Source organism: Macaca thibetana, chromosome 9 (genome assembly GCF_024542745.1).
Source record: "Macaca thibetana thibetana isolate TM-01 chromosome 9, ASM2454274v1, whole genome shotgun sequence".
NCBI classification, from domain to species: Eukaryota; Metazoa; Chordata; class Mammalia; order Primates; family Cercopithecidae; genus Macaca; species Macaca thibetana.
The window spans coordinates 118,697,558-118,713,714 of NC_065586.1; the positions used below are offsets into that span (position 1 = coordinate 118,697,558).

General features: G+C 51.9%; 1 protein-coding gene across 1 annotated transcript in view; it reads left to right on the forward strand.

Moving 5' to 3' along the window:
- DMBT1 (deleted in malignant brain tumors 1) overlaps window positions 1-16,157 on the forward strand; it is a 106,284-nt gene that overhangs the window by 55,382 nt on the left and 34,745 nt on the right. The window contains exons 26-41 of the mRNA XM_050803012.1: window positions 632-664; window positions 1,346-1,669; window positions 2,644-2,673; window positions 3,571-3,603; window positions 4,285-4,637; window positions 5,583-5,595; window positions 6,511-6,543; window positions 7,225-7,548; window positions 8,523-8,552; window positions 9,450-9,482; window positions 10,164-10,487; window positions 11,462-11,491; window positions 12,389-12,421; window positions 13,103-13,426; window positions 14,386-14,415; window positions 15,367-15,405. Coding sequence (XP_050658969.1) covers window positions 632-664; window positions 1,346-1,669; window positions 2,644-2,673; window positions 3,571-3,603; window positions 4,285-4,637; window positions 5,583-5,595; window positions 6,511-6,543; window positions 7,225-7,548; window positions 8,523-8,552; window positions 9,450-9,482; window positions 10,164-10,487; window positions 11,462-11,491; window positions 12,389-12,421; window positions 13,103-13,426; window positions 14,386-14,415; window positions 15,367-15,405 — 1,986 coding nt within the window. The remainder of the gene's footprint in view (window positions 1-631; window positions 665-1,345; window positions 1,670-2,643; window positions 2,674-3,570; window positions 3,604-4,284; window positions 4,638-5,582; window positions 5,596-6,510; window positions 6,544-7,224; window positions 7,549-8,522; window positions 8,553-9,449; window positions 9,483-10,163; window positions 10,488-11,461; window positions 11,492-12,388; window positions 12,422-13,102; window positions 13,427-14,385; window positions 14,416-15,366; window positions 15,406-16,157) is intronic.

Sequence of the window (16,157 nt, forward strand, 5' to 3'; positions counted from 1 at the left end):
GAATTGGCCTGTGTTTAATCAGCTTTGGTCCTTTTATATTCAGGACTCACATATAGTTTCTGAAAATTGAGGGTGTCACCTTCTGAACTGTTCAAGGCATCGTCAGGGCAGGCTCAATACCCCCATCCATCGCTGCTGGAAAAATTCCAAGATTATGATGGGCCGCATTTGTATCCAAAATAGGCAGAGTTTGTGCTGGGGCAGGGAAAGGGATAATAAAGGTTTGTGGTGTCTCTGCTTAGCCAGAAACCTGATTCCTGATTGTCCCCTGGGAAGCCCCTGGTTCCCCTAACATTTTAGCTTCCAGTGTCCGAGCCTCAGCAATGGCGTCTGATATCCTAGTCAGTCCATGCATCAGCAGATGTGGGATGGCATGGTGGGGAGCATCCCCTAACACATAGAAAGATACCTCAGGATTAGAGAAATGGAGGGCTCAGTCTGGTCTCCAGCAGGACCTTTGCCCCTGGATGAGTTCACAGCAGAGGAGACCTGGGCAGACACATGGGAAGCAAGTGGCAGGAACAGGAAGTGGAATTGTTTCCAGTTTGATTCCCCCTCCCACGGAACCTTTTGTTCTGGGCCTTTTCCCTTCAAGCCTAATTGTGTCTTTTTTCTTTGTTGCAATTTACAGACACTTGGCTGACCTCACCTGGGTCAACAGCAGGTAAATAATCCTCTCACCCCTCCCTAGGGCTCACTATCTCTGGACATATTTTGTGTTTCAAACTGATAGGATGCGGCTCAAGGTGGGCCCATCTCTTTCATGTCCCTGTGGGTTGCGTGGGAGGAAGGTGGAGTCTCTGGTGAGCGAGTCCTGGGTCTGATGTTGGAGGCTGGAGGCTGCTGGTGATCTGTCTCTCATGGGACCCTGTTCCAAGTGTTCGGGAATGATCCTCATCCAGGTGCTCAGGACAAGCACTGGAGGGCTCCCTAATACTGTAGGGACCTCATTCCTGGCCTTCTGACCATGCACTGCAGACCTGCAAAAGTGCGTGAAAATTTCTATCCGTGCAGCTCTCTGGCCATGGCCCCGCTATCCCTGGCAATTTGCCAGAAACCAGAGAGGACAGCATGGGTGCCACCAAACTCTTGAGCATGGGGCCAGCATGGGCCTGCCCTCTGGAGCTGTGGAGCTCCATCCTGTGTGTGCCCAGAGTAGGGAGTGGGGATACCATTCCTGTCACCTCCACTGGGGTCACAGATGATTCCCCAAACTCTGAGCCTCCATAAACCCGGGCAGCATAGTACATCCCCTCTCCTTCCCCTGTGATAAAGCTGAACGTCTGGTAGCAGTAATATACAATCCCTGATAGGGATGGATGAGGGTTCTTGTGTTCCCCTGTAGGATCTGAATCCAGTTTGGCCCTGAGGCTGGTGAATGGAGGTGACAGGTGTCAGGGCCGAGTGGAGGTCCTATACCGAGGCTCCTGGGGCACCGTGTGTGATAATTACTGGGACACCAATGATGCCAATGTGGTCTGCAGGCAGCTGGGCTGTGGCTGGGCCACGTCAGCCCCAGGAAATGCCCGGTTTGGCCAGGGCTCAGGACCCATTGTCCTGGATGACATGCGCTGCTCAGGGCAGGAGTCCTACCTGTGGAACTGTCCCCACAGAGGCTGGCTCTCCCACAACTGTGGCCATCATGAAGACGCTGGTGTCATTTGCTCCGGTGGGCTTTCAAGACCTTGGGCTCCCACTGTTAAGTTCCAGTTTGCTCGGGAAGAAAATCCTAATTACATTGTGATCTCCTCACTCAAAGCTTCTTCTATGTTTCCCGTATTTATGCAGTCTTGTTAGCTCTCTGCTAAGAATCTGTATGAATTTCGCTATAGGGCCTGGTGTTCCTGTGGTCACTTAGGACAGGGGACCAAACTCAAACAACCCAGACTTTCTCCCTTTGTTGAGGCAGTGCAAGGAAGAGGCAGAAGAGAAAAGTGCTGGCTCCCCAGGGTTCCATTTCTCCCCTGCTGAGTAGCACTGGGTGAGGGTATCATGGACGCAGGACAGACAGCAAGGCAGGGGAGGAATCCTCTCGCTGCGAGGAACTTGGAACTAAAAATGCTTGTCTGGAAGTGGGTTCTCAGCTGAGACCCATTGAGGACGTCTGCAAATAGAGGCTCAAGGGTTAGGAATGTAAATGTGTGTCTCTTCATGTCAGGCCTGGGTTGTGTGGGGTTGGAGTTCTTGACCTCAGCTCCTCTTAGAACGCTGCTGAGCATTGCCTGTGCCCCAGGTCTGGTGTGGGGAGGGCAGCCCACATGAGGCCGGCCAGGCATGGCCTTGTTATTGCCTCTGGTCCGGGCTGGAAGATCACACAAGGGATTTTGGCTGGAGTGGCTTCCTCAGCCTTGTTGACTCAGAAATGCCTAAGACATGCAAGGGAGAGGGTGGGTTTGGGGTCATCCTGGTTACCCTGGGCAGACACAAAGTTAATCACCTCAGAGCTGGCAATAGTGGACAGGATCTGCCTCGACCCTTTACACGGTGCATCTCTGTGGGGATGGCATGGCAATGTCCCTGCCTGTGTGATCGGAACTAGGATGGACTGAGTGTCACATTTGCCCATTTCTTTCCCTCCTCATTCCAGTTTTGCAGACTTCTGTGTAACGTGCCTGATCTGACCTTCTCTTCTCTTTCTCACAGTTTCCCAGTCCGAGTCGACACCCGGTCCAGGTAAGTTTCCAGTGTCCTTCCTCAAAACGTCCCTTCTCTTTCTGCCCAATCACCCCTTCCCCACTCCACAGAGCTCTCCTGTTTCTGTCTGTGGATACTGTGGAGCATATTATTTCTACCCCCAACACCGGCTATGTAACTGAGACCCCAGCACAACGCTTTTTAAACACACGTCAGATTCAGGAGGCTTCTGTCTTCTTTTCAACCCCTCTCACCTTAATGAAACAGTTTCAAACTGTCCCAGTGGACAGCCCTTACAGGTTCAGGAATTGGCCTGTGTTTAATCAGCTTTGGTCCTTTTATATTCAGGACTCACATATAGTTTCTGAAAATTGAGGGTGTCACCTTCTGAACTGTTCAAGGCATCGTCAGGGCAGGCTCAATACCCCCATCCATCGCTGCTGGAAAAATTCCAAGATTATGATGGGCCGCATTTGTATCCAAAATAGGCAGAGTTTGTGCTGGGGCAGGGAAAGGGATAATAAAGGTTTGTGGTGTCTCTGCTTAGCCAGAAACCTGATTCCTGATTGTCCCCTGGGAAGCCCCTGGTTCCCCTAACATTTTAGCTTCCAGTGTCCGAGCCTCAGCAATGGCGTCTGATATCCTAGTCAGTCCATGCATCAGCAGATGTGGGATGGCATGGTGGGGAGCATCCCCTAACACATAGAAAGATACCTCAGGATTAGAGAAATGGAGGGCTCAGTCTGGTCTCCAGCAGGACCTTTGCCCCTGGATGAGTTCACAGCAGAGGAGACCTGGGCAGACACATGGGAAGCAAGTGGCAGGAACAGGAAGTGGAATTGTTTCCAGTTTGATTCCCCCTCCCACGGAACCTTTTGTTCTGGGCCTTTTCCCTTCAAGCCTAATTGTGTCTTTTTTCTTTGTTGCAATTTACAGACACTTGGCTGACCTCACCTGGGTCAACAGCAGGTAAATAATCCTCTCACCCCTCCCTAGGGCTCACTATCTCTGGACATATTTTGTGTTTCAAACTGATAGGATGCGGCTCAAGGTGGGCCCATCTCTTTCATGTCCCTGTGGGTTGCGTGGGAGGAAGGTGGAGTCTCTGGTGAGCGAGTCCTGGGTCTGATGTTGGAGGCTGGAGGCTGCTGGTGATCTGTCTCTCATGGGACCCTGTTCCAAGTGTTCGGGAATGATCCTCATCCAGGTGCTCAGGACAAGCACTGGAGGGCTCCCTAATACTGTAGGGACCTCATTCCTGGCCTTCTGACCATGCACTGCAGACCTGCAAAAGTGCGTGAAAATTTCTATCCGTGCAGCTCTCTGGCCATGGCCCCGCTATCCCTGGCAATTTGCCAGAAACCAGAGAGGACAGCATGGGTGCCACCAAACTCTTGAGCATGGGGCCAGCATGGGCCTGCCCTCTGGAGCTGTGGAGCTCCATCCTGTGTGTGCCCAGAGTAGGGAGTGGGGATACCATTCCTGTCACCTCCACTGGGGTCACAGATGATTCCCCAAACTCTGAGCCTCCATAAACCCGGGCAGCATAGTACATCCCCTCTCCTTCCCCTGTGATAAAGCTGAACGTCTGGTAGCAGTAATATACAATCCCTGATAGGGATGGATGAGGGTTCTTGTGTTCCCCTGTAGGATCTGAATCCAGTTTGGCCCTGAGGCTGGTGAATGGAGGTGACAGGTGTCAGGGCCGAGTGGAGGTCCTATACCGAGGCTCCTGGGGCACCGTGTGTGATAATTACTGGGACACCAATGATGCCAATGTGGTCTGCAGGCAGCTGGGCTGTGGCTGGGCCACGTCAGCCCCAGGAAATGCCCGGTTTGGCCAGGGCTCAGGACCCATTGTCCTGGATGACATGCGCTGCTCAGGGCAGGAGTCCTACCTGTGGAACTGTCCCCACAGAGGCTGGCTCTCCCACAACTGTGGCCATCATGAAGACGCTGGTGTCATTTGCTCCGGTGGGCTTTCAAGACCTTGGGCTCCCACTGTTAAGTTCCAGTTTGCTCGGGAAGAAAATCCTAATTACATTGTGATCTCCTCACTCAAAGCTTCTTCTATGTTTCCCGTATTTATGCAGTCTTGTTAGCTCTCTGCTAAGAATCTGTATGAATTTCGCTATAGGGCCTGGTGTTCCTGTGGTCACTTAGGACAGGGGACCAAACTCAAACAACCCAGACTTTCTCCCTTTGTTGAGGCAGTGCAAGGAAGAGGCAGAAGAGAAAAGTGCTGGCTCCCCAGGGTTCCATTTCTCCCCTGCTGAGTAGCACTGGGTGAGGGTATCATGGACGCAGGACAGACAGCAAGGCAGGGGAGGAATCCTCTCGCTGCGAGGAACTTGGAACTAAAAATGCTTGTCTGGAAGTGGGTTCTCAGCTGAGACCCATTGAGGACGTCTGCAAATAGAGGCTCAAGGGTTAGGAATGTAAATGTGTGTCTCTTCATGTCAGGCCTGGGTTGTGTGGGGTTGGAGTTCTTGACCTCAGCTCCTCTTAGAACGCTGCTGAGCATTGCCTGTGCCCCAGGTCTGGTGTGGGGAGGGCAGCCCACATGAGGCCGGCCAGGCATGGCCTTGTTATTGCCTCTGGTCCGGGCTGGAAGATCACACAAGGGATTTTGGCTGGAGTGGCTTCCTCAGCCTTGTTGACTCAGAAATGCCTAAGACATGCAAGGGAGAGGGTGGGTTTGGGGTCATCCTGGTTACCCTGGGCAGACACAAAGTTAATCACCTCAGAGCTGGCAATAGTGGACAGGATCTGCCTCGACCCTTTACACGGTGCATCTCTGTGGGGATGGCATGGCAATGTCCCTGCCTGTGTGATCGGAACTAGGATGGACTGAGTGTCACATTTGCCCATTTCTTTCCCTCCTCATTCCAGTTTTGCAGACTTCTGTGTAACGTGCCTGATCTGACCTTCTCTTCTCTTTCTCACAGTTTCCCAGTCCGAGTCGACACACCGGTCCAGGTAAGTTTCCAGTGTCCTTCCTCAAAACGTCCCTTCTCTTTCTGCCCAATCACCCCTTCCCCACTCCACAGAGCTCTCCTGTTTCTGTCTGTGGATACTGTGGAGCATATTATTTCTACCCCCAACACCGGCTATGTAACTGAGACCCCAGCACAACGCTTTTTAAACACACGTCAGATTCAGGAGGCTTCTGTCTTCTTTTCAACCCCTCTCACCTTAATGAAACAGTTTCAAACTGTCCCAGTGGACAGCCCTTACAGGTTCAGGAATTGGCCTGTGTTTAATCAGCTTTGGTCCTTTTATATTCAGGACTCACATATAGTTTCTGAAAATTGAGGGTGTCACCTTCTGAACTGTTCAAGGCATCGTCAGGGCAGGCTCAATACCCCCATCCATCGCTGCTGGAAAAATTCCAAGATTATGATGGGCCGCATTTGTATCCAAAATAGGCAGAGTTTGTGCTGGGGCAGGGAAAGGGATAATAAAGGTTTGTGGTGTCTCTGCTTAGCCAGAAACCTGATTCCTGATTGTCCCCTGGGAAGCCCCTGGTTCCCCTAACATTTTAGCTTCCAGTGTCCGAGCCTCAGCAATGGCGTCTGATATCCTAGTCAGTCCATGCATCAGCAGATGTGGGATGGCATGGTGGGGAGCATCCCCTAACACATAGAAAGATACCTCAGGATTAGAGAAATGGAGGGCTCAGTCTGGTCTCCAGCAGGACCTTTGCCCCTGGATGAGTTCACAGCAGAGGAGACCTGGGCAGACACATGGGAAGCAAGTGGCAGGAACAGGAAGTGGAATTGTTTCCAGTTTGATTCCCCCTCCCACGGAACCTTTTGTTCTGGGCCTTTTCCCTTCAAGCCTAATTGTGTCTTTTTTCTTTGTTGCAATTTACAGACACTTGGCTGACCTCACCTGGGTCAACAGCAGGTAAATAATCCTCTCACCCCTCCCTAGGGCTCACTATCTCTGGACATATTTTGTGTTTCAAACTGATAGGATGCGGCTCAAGGTGGGCCCATCTCTTTCATGTCCCTGTGGGTTGCGTGGGAGGAAGGTGGAGTCTCTGGTGAGCGAGTCCTGGGTCTGATGTTGGAGGCTGGAGGCTGCTGGTGATCTGTCTCTCATGGGACCCTGTTCCAAGTGTTCGGGAATGATCCTCATCCAGGTGCTCAGGACAAGCACTGGAGGGCTCCCTAATACTGTAGGGACCTCATTCCTGGCCTTCTGACCATGCACTGCAGACCTGCAAAAGTGCGTGAAAATTTCTATCCGTGCAGCTCTCTGGCCATGGCCCCGCTATCCCTGGCAATTTGCCAGAAACCAGAGAGGACAGCATGGGTGCCACCAAACTCTTGAGCATGGGGCCAGCATGGGCCTGCCCTCTGGAGCTGTGGAGCTCCATCCTGTGTGTGCCCAGAGTAGGGAGTGGGGATACCATTCCTGTCACCTCCACTGGGGTCACAGATGATTCCCCAAACTCTGAGCCTCCATAAACCCGGGCAGCATAGTACATCCCCTCTCCTTCCCCTGTGATAAAGCTGAACGTCTGGTAGCAGTAATATACAATCCCTGATAGGGATGGATGAGGGTTCTTGTGTTCCCCTGTAGGATCTGAATCCAGTTTGGCCCTGAGGCTGGTGAATGGAGGTGACAGGTGTCAGGGCCGAGTGGAGGTCCTATACCGAGGCTCCTGGGGCACCGTGTGTGATAATTACTGGGACACCAATGATGCCAATGTGGTCTGCAGGCAGCTGGGCTGTGGCTGGGCCACGTCAGCCCCAGGAAATGCCCGGTTTGGCCAGGGCTCAGGACCCATTGTCCTGGATGACATGCGCTGCTCAGGGCAGGAGTCCTACCTGTGGAACTGTCCCCACAGAGGCTGGCTCTCCCACAACTGTGGCCATCATGAAGACGCTGGTGTCATTTGCTCCGGTGGGCTTTCAAGACCTTGGGCTCCCACTGTTAAGTTCCAGTTTGCTCGGGAAGAAAATCCTAATTACATTGTGATCTCCTCACTCAAAGCTTCTTCTATGTTTCCCGTATTTATGCAGTCTTGTTAGCTCTCTGCTAAGAATCTGTATGAATTTCGCTATAGGGCCTGGTGTTCCTGTGGTCACTTAGGACAGGGGACCAAACTCAAACAACCCAGACTTTCTCCCTTTGTTGAGGCAGTGCAAGGAAGAGGCAGAAGAGAAAAGTGCTGGCTCCCCAGGGCTCCATTTCTCCCCTGCTGAGTAGCACTGGGTGAGGGTATCATGGACGCAGGACAGACAGCAAGGCAGGGGAGGAATCCTCTCGCTGCGAGGAACTTGGAACTAAAAATGCTTGTCTGGAAGTGGGTTCTCAGCTGAGACCCATTGAGGACGTCTGCAAATAGAGGCTCAAGGGTTAGGAATGTAAATGTGTGTCTCTTCATGTCAGGCCTGGGTTGTGTGGGGTTGGAGTTCTTGACCTCAGCTCCTCTTAGAACGCTGCTGAGCATTGCCTGTGCCCCAGGTCTGGTGTGGGGAGGGCAGCCCACATGAGGCCGGCCAGGCATGGCCTTGTTATTGCCTCTGGTCCGGGCTGGAAGATCACACAAGGGATTTTGGCTGGAGTGGCTTCCTCAGCCTTGTTGACTCAGAAATGCCTAAGACATGCAAGGGAGAGGGTGGGTTTGGGGTCATCCTGGTTACCCTGGGCAGACACAAAGTTAATCACCTCAGAGCTGGCAATAGTGGACAGGATCTGCCTCGACCCTTTACACGGTGCATCTCTGTGGGGATGGCATGGCAATGTCCCTGCCTGTGTGATCGGAACTAGGATGGACTGAGTGTCACATTTGCCCATTTCTTTCCCTCCTCATTCCAGTTTTGCAGACTTCTGTGTAACGTGCCTGATCTGACCTTCTCTTCTCTTTCTCACAGTTTCCCAGTCCGAGTCGACACCCGGTCCAGGTAAGTTTCCAGTGTCCTTCCTCAAAACGTCCCTTCTCTTTCTGCCCAATCACCCCTTCCCCACTCCACAGAGCTCTCCTGTTTCTGTCTGTGGATACTGTGGAGCATATTATTTCTACCCCCAACACCGGCTATGTAACTGAGACCCCAGCACAACGCTTTTTAAACACACGTCAGATTCAGGAGGCTTCTGTCTTCTTTTCAACCCCTCTCACCTTAATGAAACAGTTTCAAACTGTCCCAGTGGACAGCCCTTACAGGTTCAGGAATTGGCCTGTGTTTAATCAGCTTTGGTCCTTTTATATTCAGGACTCACATATAGTTTCTGAAAATTGAGGGTGTCACCTTCTGAACTGTTCAAGGCATCGTCAGGGCAGGCTCAATACCCCCATCCATCGCTGCTGGAAAAATTCCAAGATTATGATGGGCCGCATTTGTATCCAAAATAGGCAGAGTTTGTGCTGGGGCAGGGAAAGGGATAATAAAGGTTTGTGGTGTCTCTGCTTAGCCAGAAACCTGATTCCTGATTGTCCCCTGGGAAGCCCCTGGTTCCCCTAACATTTTAGCTTCCAGTGTCCGAGCCTCAGCAATGGCGTCTGATATCCTAGTCAGTCCATGCATCAGCAGATGTGGGATGGCATGGTGGGGAGCATCCCCTAACACATAGAAAGATACCTCAGGATTAGAGAAATGGAGGGCTCAGTCTGGTCTCCAGCAGGACCTTTGCCCCTGGATGAGTTCACAGCAGAGGAGACCTGGGCAGACACATGGGAAGCAAGTGGCAGGAACAGGAAGTGGAATTGTTTCCAGTTTGATTCCCCCTCCCACGGAACCTTTTGTTCTGGGCCTTTTCCCTTCAAGCCTAATTGTGTCTTTTTTTTTTGTTGCAATTTACAGACACTTGGCTGACCTCACCTGGGTCAACAGCAGGTAAATAATCCTCTCACCCCTCCCTAGGGCTCACTATCTCTGGACATATTTTGTGTTTCAAACTGATAGGATGCGGCTCAAGGTGGGCCCATCTCTTTCATGTCCCTGTGGGTTGCGTGGGAGGAAGGTGGAGTCTCTGGTGAGCGAGTCCTGGGTCTGATGTTGGAGGCTGGAGGCTGCTGGTGATCTGTCTCTCATGGGACCCTGTTCCAAGTGTTCGGGAATGATCCTCATCCAGGTGCTCAGGACAAGCACTGGAGGGCTCCCTAATACTGTAGGGACCTCATTCCTGGCCTTCTGACCATGCACTGCAGACCTGCAAAAGTGCGTGAAAATTTCTATCCGTGCAGCTCTCTGGCCATGGCCCCGCTATCCCTGGCAATTTGCCAGAAACCAGAGAGGACAGCATGGGTGCCACCAAACTCTTGAGCATGGGGCCAGCATGGGCCTGCCCTCTGGAGCTGTGGAGCTCCATCCTGTGTGTGCCCAGAGTAGGGAGTGGGGATACCATTCCTGTCACCTCCACTGGGGTCACAGATGATTCCCCAAACTCTGAGCCTCCATAAACCCGGGCAGCATAGTACATCCCCTCTCCTTCCCCTGTGATAAAGCTGAACGTCTGGTAGCAGTAATATACAATCCCTGATAGGGATGGATGAGGGTTCTTGTGTTCCCCTGTAGGATCTGAATCCAGTTTGGCCCTGAGGCTGGTGAATGGAGGTGACAGGTGTCAGGGCCGAGTGGAGGTCCTATACCGAGGCTCCTGGGGCACCGTGTGTGATAATTACTGGGACACCAATGATGCCAATGTGGTCTGCAGGCAGCTGGGCTGTGGCTGGGCCACGTCAGCCCCAGGAAATGCCCGGTTTGGCCAGGGCTCAGGACCCATTGTCCTGGATGACATGCGCTGCTCAGGGCAGGAGTCCTACCTGTGGAACTGTCCCCACAGAGGCTGGCTCTCCCACAACTGTGGCCATCATGAAGACGCTGGTGTCATTTGCTCCGGTGGGCTTTCAAGACCTTGGGCTCCCACTGTTAAGTTCCAGTTTGCTCGGGAAGAAAATCCTAATTACATTGTGATCTCCTCACTCAAAGCTTCTTCTATGTTTCCCGTATTTATGCAGTCTTGTTAGCTCTCTGCTAAGAATCTGTATGAATTTCGCTATAGGGCCTGGTGTTCCTGTGGTCACTTAGGACAGGGGACCAAACTCAAACAACCCAGACTTTCTCCCTTTGTTGAGGCAGTGCAAGGAAGAGGCAGAAGAGAAAAGTGCTGGCTCCCCAGGGTTCCATTTCTCCCCTGCTGAGTAGCACTGGGTGAGGGTATCATGGACGCAGGACAGACAGCAGGGCAGGGGAGGAATCCTCTCGCTGCGAGGAACTTGGAACTAAAAATGCTTGTCTGGAAGTGGGTTCTCAGCTGAGACCCATTGAGGACGTCTGCAAATAGAGGCTCAAGGGTTAGGAATGTAAATGTGTGTCTCTTCATGTCAGGCCTGGGTTGTGTGGGGTTGGAGTTCTTGACCTCAGCTCCTCTTAGAACGCTGCTGAGCATTGCCTGTGCCCCAGGTCTGGTGTGGGGAGGGCAGCCCACATGAGGCCGGCCAGGCATGGCCTTGTTATTGCCTCTGGTCCGGGCTGGAAGATCACACAAGGGATTTTGGCTGGAGTGGCTTCCTCAGCCTTGTTGACTCAGAAATGCCTAAGACATGCAAGGGAGAGGGTGGGTTTGGGGTCATCCTGGTTACCCTGGGCAGACACAAAGTTAATCACCTCAGAGCTGGCAATAGTGGACAGGATCTGCCTCGACCCTTTACACGGTGCATCTCTGTGGGGATGGCATGGCAATGTCCCTGCCTGTGTGATCGGAACTAGGATGGACTGAGTGTCACATTTGCCCATTTCTTTCCCTCCTCATTCCAGTTTTGCAGACTTCTGTGTAACGTGCCTGATCTGACCTTCTCTTCTCTTTCTCACAGTTTCCCAGTCCGAGTCGACACCCGGTCCAGGTAAGTTTCCAGTGTCCTTCCTCAAAACGTCCCTTCTCTTTCTGCCCAATCACCCCTTCCCCACTCCACAGAGCTCTCCTGTTTCTGTCTGTGGATACTGTGGAGCATATTATTTCTACCCCCAACACCGGCTATGTAACTGAGACCCCAGCACAACGCTTTTTAAACACACGTCAGATTCAGGAGGCTTCTGTCTTCTTTTCAACCCCTCTCACCTTAATGAAACAGTTTCAAACTGTCCCAGTGGACAGCCCTTACAGGTTCAGGAATTGGCCTGTGTTTAATCAGCTTTGGTCCTTTTATATTCAGGACTCACATATAGCTTCTGAAAATTGAGGGTGTCACCTTCTGAACTGTTCAAGGCATCGTCAGGGCAGGCTCAATACCCCCATCCATCGCTGCTGGAAAAATTCCAAGATTATGATGGGCCGCATTTGTATCCAAAATAGGCAGAGTTTGTGCTGGGGCAGGGAAAGGGATAATAAAGGTTTGTGGTGTCTCTGCTTAGCCAGAAACCTGATTCCTGATTGTCCCCTGGGAAGCCCCTGGTTCCCCTAACATTTTAGCTTCCAGTGTCCGAGCCTCAGCAATAGCGTCTGATATCCTAGTCAGTCCATGCATCAGCAGATGTGGGATGGCATGGTGGGGAGCATCCCCTAACACATAGAAAGATACCTCAGGATTAGAGAAATGGAGGGCTCAGTCTGGTCTCCAGCAGGACCTTTGCCCCTGGATGAGTTCACAGCAGAGGAGACCTGGGCAGACACATGGGAAGCAAGTGGCAGGAACAGGAAGTGGAATTGTTTCCAGTTTGATTCCCCCTCCCACGGAACCTTTTGTTCTGGGCCTTTTCCCTTCAAGCCTAATTGTGTCTTTTTTCTTTGTTGCAATTTACAGACACTTGGCTGACCTCACCTGGGTCAACAGCAGGTAAATAATCCTCTCACCCCTCCCTAGGGCTCACTATCTCTGGACATATTTTGTGTTTCAAACTGATAGGATGCGGCTCAAGGTGGGCCCCTCTCTTTCATGTCCCTGTGGGTTACATGGGAGGAAGGTGGAGTCTCTGGTGAGCCAGTCCTGGGTCTGATGTTGGAGGCTGGAGGCTGCTGGTGATCTGTCTCTCATGGGACCCTGTTCCAAGTGTTCGGGAATGATCCTCATCCAGGTGCTCAGGACAAGCACTGGAGGGCTCCCTAATCCTGTAGGGACCTCATTCCTGGCCTTCTGACCATGCACTGCAGACCTGCAAAAGTGTGTGAAAATTTCTATCCGTGCAGCTCTCTGGCCATGGCCCCGCTATCCCTGGCAATTTGCCAGAAACCAGAGAGGACAGCATGGGTGCCACCAAACTCTTGAACATGGGGCTAGAATGGGCCTGCCCTCTGGAGCTGTGGAGCTCCATCCTGTGTGTGCCCAGAGTAGGGAGTGGGGATACCATTCCTGTCACCTCCACTGGGGTCACAGATGATTCCCCAAACTCTGAGCCTCCATAAACCCGGGCAGCATAGTACATCCCCTCTCCTTCCCCTGTGATAAAGCTGAACGTCTGGTAGCAGTAATATATAATCCCTGATAGGGATGGATGAGGGTTCTTGTGTTCCCCTGTAGGATCTGAATCCAGTTTGGCCCTGAGGCTGGTGAATGGAGGTGACAGGTGTCAGGGCCGAGTGGAGGTCCTATACCAAGGCTCCTGGGGCACCGTGTGTGATGACTACTGGGACACCAATGATGCCAATGTGGTCTGCAGGCAGCTGGGCTGTGGCTGGGCCACGTCAGCCCCAGGAAATGCCCGGTTTGGCCAGGGCTCAGGACCCATTGTCCTGGATGACATGCGCTGCTCAGGGCACGAGTCCTACCTGTGGAACTGTCCCCACAGAGGCTGGCTCTCCCACAACTGTGGCCATCATGAAGACGCTGGTGTCATTTGCTCGGGTGGGCCTTCAAGACCTTGGGCTCCCACTCTTAAGTTCCAGTTTGCTCGGGAAGAAAATCCTAATTACATTGTGATCTCCTCACTCAAAGCTTCTTCTATGTTTTCTGTATTTCTGTAGTCTTGTTAGCTCTCTGCTGAGAATCTGTATGAATTTTGCTACAGTACCTGATCACTTAGGCCAGGGCTCTAAACTGAGACAACCACCCAGACTTTATCTGCTTCCTGAGGTAGTGCAAGAAAGAGGAAGAAGAGAAACGTGCTGGCTCCCCAGGGCTCCATTTCTCCCAGGCTGAGTAGCGCTGGGTGAGGGTATCGTGGACACAGCACAGACAGCAGGGGCAGGGAGGGATTCTCTGACTGCAAGGAGCTCTGAACTAAAGATGCTTGTCTGGAAGTGGGTTCTCAGCTGAGATCCGGTGAGGACGTCTGGAAATAGCGGCTCAAGGGTTAGGAGTGCAAATGCATGTCTGTTTGTGTCAGGCCCGGGTCACATGGGGTTGGAGTCCTTGACCTCAGGTCCTCCCAGAACGCTGCAGAGCACTGCCTGTGCCCCAGGTCCGGTGTGCGGAGGGCAGCTCCCATGAAGCCAGCCAGGCATGGCTTGTTATTGCCTGTGGTCGGGTCTGGAAGATCACACAAGGCATTTGGGTTGGAGTGGCCTCCTCAGCCTTGCTGTCTCAGGAACTGCCAAAACATGCAAGGGAAAGGGTTGGTTTAGGGTCAATCTGGTCACCCTGGGCAGACACAGTTACTCACCTCGGAGCTGACAATAGTGGCTGGGATCTGCCCAGACCCCTTATATGATGCATCTCTGTGGGGATGTCCTCGGCAATGCCTCTCCCTCTGTGACAGGGACTAGGATGGACTGAGTGTCAGGCTTGCCCAGTTCCTTCTACCTTTGTTGCGGTTTTGCCATTTTCTGTATAGTGCATCTGATCCGACCTTCTCTTTCTCACAGCTGCCCAGTCCCAGTCAACGCCCAGGCCAGGTGAGTCCCCAGCATCCTTCCTCGGGATGTCCCTTCTCTTTCTGCCCAGTTACCTCTTCCCCACTCCACAGAGCTCTCCTGCTTCTCTGTGCAGATACTGTGGGGCATGTTATTTTCACCCCCACCACTCTGTAACTGAGACCCCAGCACAGTGCTTCAACAGACCTAGGGTTCAGGAGGCTTCTGTTTTCTGTTCATTTATCTCAGCTTTCATGAAGCAGCTTCATACTGTACAATGGAAAACCCTTACAGGTTCAGGAAGTGGCCTCGTGTTTAATGAGTTTTGGCTCCTTCATATTCAGAGCTGATACAACATTTCTGAGAATTGAGAGTGATTGCCAAAGTCACCTGGGAAGACAATGTCAGTTCAAGCCTTAAACATGACTTCTGCCATGGGCAAGCAATGTCAGTGCAGGCCTGATACCTCCATCCCTCACTCCTTCAAACAGCCCAGATTTTGCAGGGCCACATCTGCATCCAGAAAAGGCAGAGGCCATGCTTGGGCAGGGAGAGGGATAATAAATATTTCTGATGCCTCCACTTACCAAGAAACTTGATACCCGTTTGGACGGCTCCTTGGTTTCCTAACATTTTAGCTCCAACCGTCAGAGTCTCAGCAATGGTGTCAGATGTGCCCATCAGTCCATGTGTCACTGGATGGGGCAAGCTAACCCTTTGTAGCCGAGAAGAAGACATGTCACACTTTAGAGGTAGGAGGGATGAGACTGGTCTCCAGCAAGGCTTTTGTTCCTGGCTGAGCTCACTGAGCTGAAGACTTGGGCAGCACTTGGAGCAAGTGGCAGGAACCAGAAATTGAATAGTTTTCATGATGTTTGCCTGGTCCAGAGACTTTTTTTTTTTTTTTTTTTTTTTTTTTTTTTTTTTTTTTTTTTTTTGTAGCTTTTCATCTTCAAGTCTAATTTTGTCCTTTCTCTTTGTTGCAATTTACAGATACTTGGCTGACCACCAACTTACTGACACCACCAATAGGTAAATCATCCTCTCACTCCTCCCAGAGGCTCACTCTCTACCTCTGGACAAATGTTTCTTTTGAAAATGATAGAATGAGGCTCAAGCGGGTGACTCTGTTTTTCATGTTTCTGCATTTGCCTGGGGAGAAAAGTGGACTCCCTGGGAATCTAGTTCTGGGTCTGATGTTGGGGGCTGGAGGGTGCTAGTGACCTGTATCCCCCGGGATTCTGTTTTATGTAGTCATGAAAGATCCTCATCCAGGTGCTCAGAACAAGCCCGGGAGGGCTCCCTAATCCTACTGGGACCTTGTTCCTGGCCCTCAGGCCACAGGCTGCAGACCTGAGAAGAGTGGGGAAAGTGCCTGTCCCCGCCGCCGTCTGGCCACAGTCCTGCCATTTCTGGCACTTTGTTAGGAGCCAGAGAGGACCCTGTGGGTGCCACCAAACTCCTGAACATGAGGCAGGTCTCGGCCTCCTATCTGGAGCTGTGGGGCTTCATCCTGTGTGAGAATGGAGCTCAGAATGAGGAGTGAGGCCTCCATTCCTGTCACTTCCAGTGGAGTCGCAGGTGCTTTCCCAATTATTTGAGCTTCCATAGACTTGGGTAGAGTAGGACCTCACTGTTTCTTCCACTATGATGAAGCTGAACCTCTGTTTGTATTCATATTCGAAGGTGATTACCTGCCCACGTGACTTTGGCCATGAGAAACTGCCCTGAGTGTAGAACATTCCTTAAATCCTTAAATCCTTGAACTCATAATCAGTATGGAT